General features: G+C 43.6%; 1 protein-coding gene across 1 annotated transcript in view; it reads right to left on the bottom strand.

Moving 5' to 3' along the window:
• Positions 1–2500, bottom strand: part of LOC116065603 (sodium/hydrogen exchanger 5-like) — a 21286-nt gene that overhangs the window by 18522 nt on the left and 264 nt on the right. Inside the window, exons 2-3 of the mRNA XM_035999895.1 lie at positions 352–404; positions 98–237 (exon numbers count right to left, since the gene is read on the bottom strand). Coding sequence (XP_035855788.1) covers positions 98–237; positions 352–404 — 193 coding nt within the window. The remainder of the gene's footprint in view (positions 1–97; positions 238–351; positions 405–2500) is intronic.

Genomic DNA, 2500 nt, shown 5'->3' with positions numbered 1-2500 from the left:
TTGATGAATCGATCAGAGTGAGGTGTTAAATAACTTTTTTTATGCTTTTAGAACCGGTTCGGCAGTCTTTCTGCACAGGAAGTGATGTCATTCCTACCTGGAACATGACTGTGAAGAAGACGACCACGATCGTCGTGGCGACAAGTAATCCTTTGGCTTTGACTTGCTCGCTGTCCAGCATCACCACCAGAGCGAACGCCACGCGCCCCCCGCATAGCCGCCGTACGACATCACCACCTGGTCGATCTTATCCAATGTGACAGCGAAATCCGGTTCAGACCCCGGTCGACCAATCACACCTGGGGGCGGACCGAGATCATTAGTATGTCCTCCAGGTCTGACCAATCACACCTGGGGGCGGGACCGAGATCATTAATATGTCCTCCAGGTCTGACCAATCACACCTGGGGGGCGGGACCGAGGTCATTACACAGTATGTGTATGACCACGCTTACAGAGAAACAGAAGTAACAAACTTCGCAAAAGCGACAAATGTCCTAAAATAGGCAACAAAAAGACTCCGTCCCCAAGGGAAATACTTTGACACGACTCTGTACGTTATGGTCGCACGCTAACAGAGAACACACGTAAAAACAACAGAACAAACAAATGTCGGAAAAATGCGACAAAAATGTTGAAAAAAACGACAAAACTGACGAAAAAAACCCGACAAAAATGTCGAAAAATGTCGAAAAATGCGACAAAAATGTCGAAAAAATGCGACAAAATTTTGAAAAAACGACAAAACCATGTCGGAAAAAACCCCGACAAAAAGGTTGAAAAAAACAAATTCGAAAAAAACGACAAAAATGTTGGAAAAATGCGAACAAAAATCTCGGAAAAAGCGACAAACATGTCAAAAAAAGGCGACAAAAATGTCAGAAAAAGGTGAGAAACGTTCTTGTTTCTGATAGGTTTAGGTGTCAGCAGAGAGAGGCTGAAGCAGCGAGGAAGTAAGTCTGACATCAGTAACATTTAAACATCCTCATGATCAGCATCACTGATCTTTCAGCTGTGAAGCTAAAATGTCGCCGGGTGAAGCCAAGAAACAGAAAGGCCACACTGCGCATTAGTTCCTGCAGGTTTCATCATGCTGGTTGCCTAGGAACAGATGAAATGGGTCTTAAAAGCCTCCACAACGCTCGACCTCACACACAGCTGTAAAGGCTGAGGAATATTAATATTATATATATTGCACCGTAATGTGCTGAACCAAACGGAGTCTGTGGATAGTTTTTTGACAGTTTTTCAGCGGTGATCCAGAATGAAGATCTGCAGAATTAGTGGACAGTTTTTCTGTTTTCCGCCTGTGGCGGTCAGGCTTGCAGGGGGCGCCGTTGTACTGAGTTCTTTCCCCTCAGCTCTGTTCCCCCAACCTGAACCTGAACCAAACCTGAACGCTAACGCTAATGACAGGAGGGAAAACGGATCTGGACGGGACCATTCAGGACACAACACCAGCCGTCCCATGAGTTCAGGAAAGTTAAAGATATTATAAACTGATTTTAAAAATGACACAAAAAAACTCGGAAAAAGCAACAAACGTAGACAGCACGTGTAAAAATATTTCAAAATAAGCGACAAAGTCCACACAAACCCTCGAAAAAATCAAAGGATCCAAAATGTTTGAAAAAGCGAAGAAAGGTCGACAAAAACCCTCAACGTAAAACCAAAACATCGCAGAAAAGCCACAAAACGTTAGCCATGTGTTGCATGTGTTAGGATGTGTTAGCACGTGTCACCATGTGTTAGCATGTGTTAGGATGTGTCACATGTGTTAGCATGTATCAGCATCTGTTAGCAGTGTTAGCGTGTGTTAGCATGTGTCAGCACGTGTTCAGCATGTGTTAGCATGTGTTAGGATGTGTCAGCAGTGTTAACCATGTTTTAGCATGTCTTAGCACATGTGTTTAACATGTGTCACATGTGTTAGCATGTGTTAGGAGTGTGTCAACATGTGTTAGCCTGTATCAGCATCTGTTAGCATGTGTTAGCATGTGTTAGCATGTGTCAGCACGTGTTTATGACCTGTGTTAGCATGTGTTAGGATGTGTCAGCAGTGTTAGCACATGTTAGAATGTGTTAGCATGTGTTAGCACGTTTAGCCTGTGTTATAATGTATTAGCGAATGTGTTCAGCACGTTTGTTAGCATGTGTTAGCCCCATGTGCGCATGTGTTAGAATGTGGTGAGCATGTGTTAGCATGTGTTGGCCTGTGTATGCATGTGTTAGGCATGGTTAGCCTGTGTCAGCATGTTTTACATGTTAGCGTGTGTTACATGTTTTAGCACCTGTGAGCACTCGTAGCATGTGTTAGCATGTGTGCAATCGCATATGTTACATGTTTTAGCACGTGTTCGCACTTGTTAGCATGGTGTAGCATGTGTTAGGATGTGTATCGGATGTGTTAGGATATGTTCGGATGTGTTTAGCACTGTTAGCATGTGTTAGGATGTGTGAGATGTGTTTAAGCACTTGTAGCATGTGTTAGGCTGTGTTA

This window comes from Sander lucioperca, chromosome 3 (assembly GCF_008315115.2).
Source record: "Sander lucioperca isolate FBNREF2018 chromosome 3, SLUC_FBN_1.2, whole genome shotgun sequence".
Lineage (NCBI taxonomy): Eukaryota > Metazoa > Chordata > Actinopteri > Perciformes > Percidae > Sander > Sander lucioperca.
Note: the sequence above shows the minus strand (reverse complement) of the source record. Positions and strands in the feature narration are given on the sequence as shown.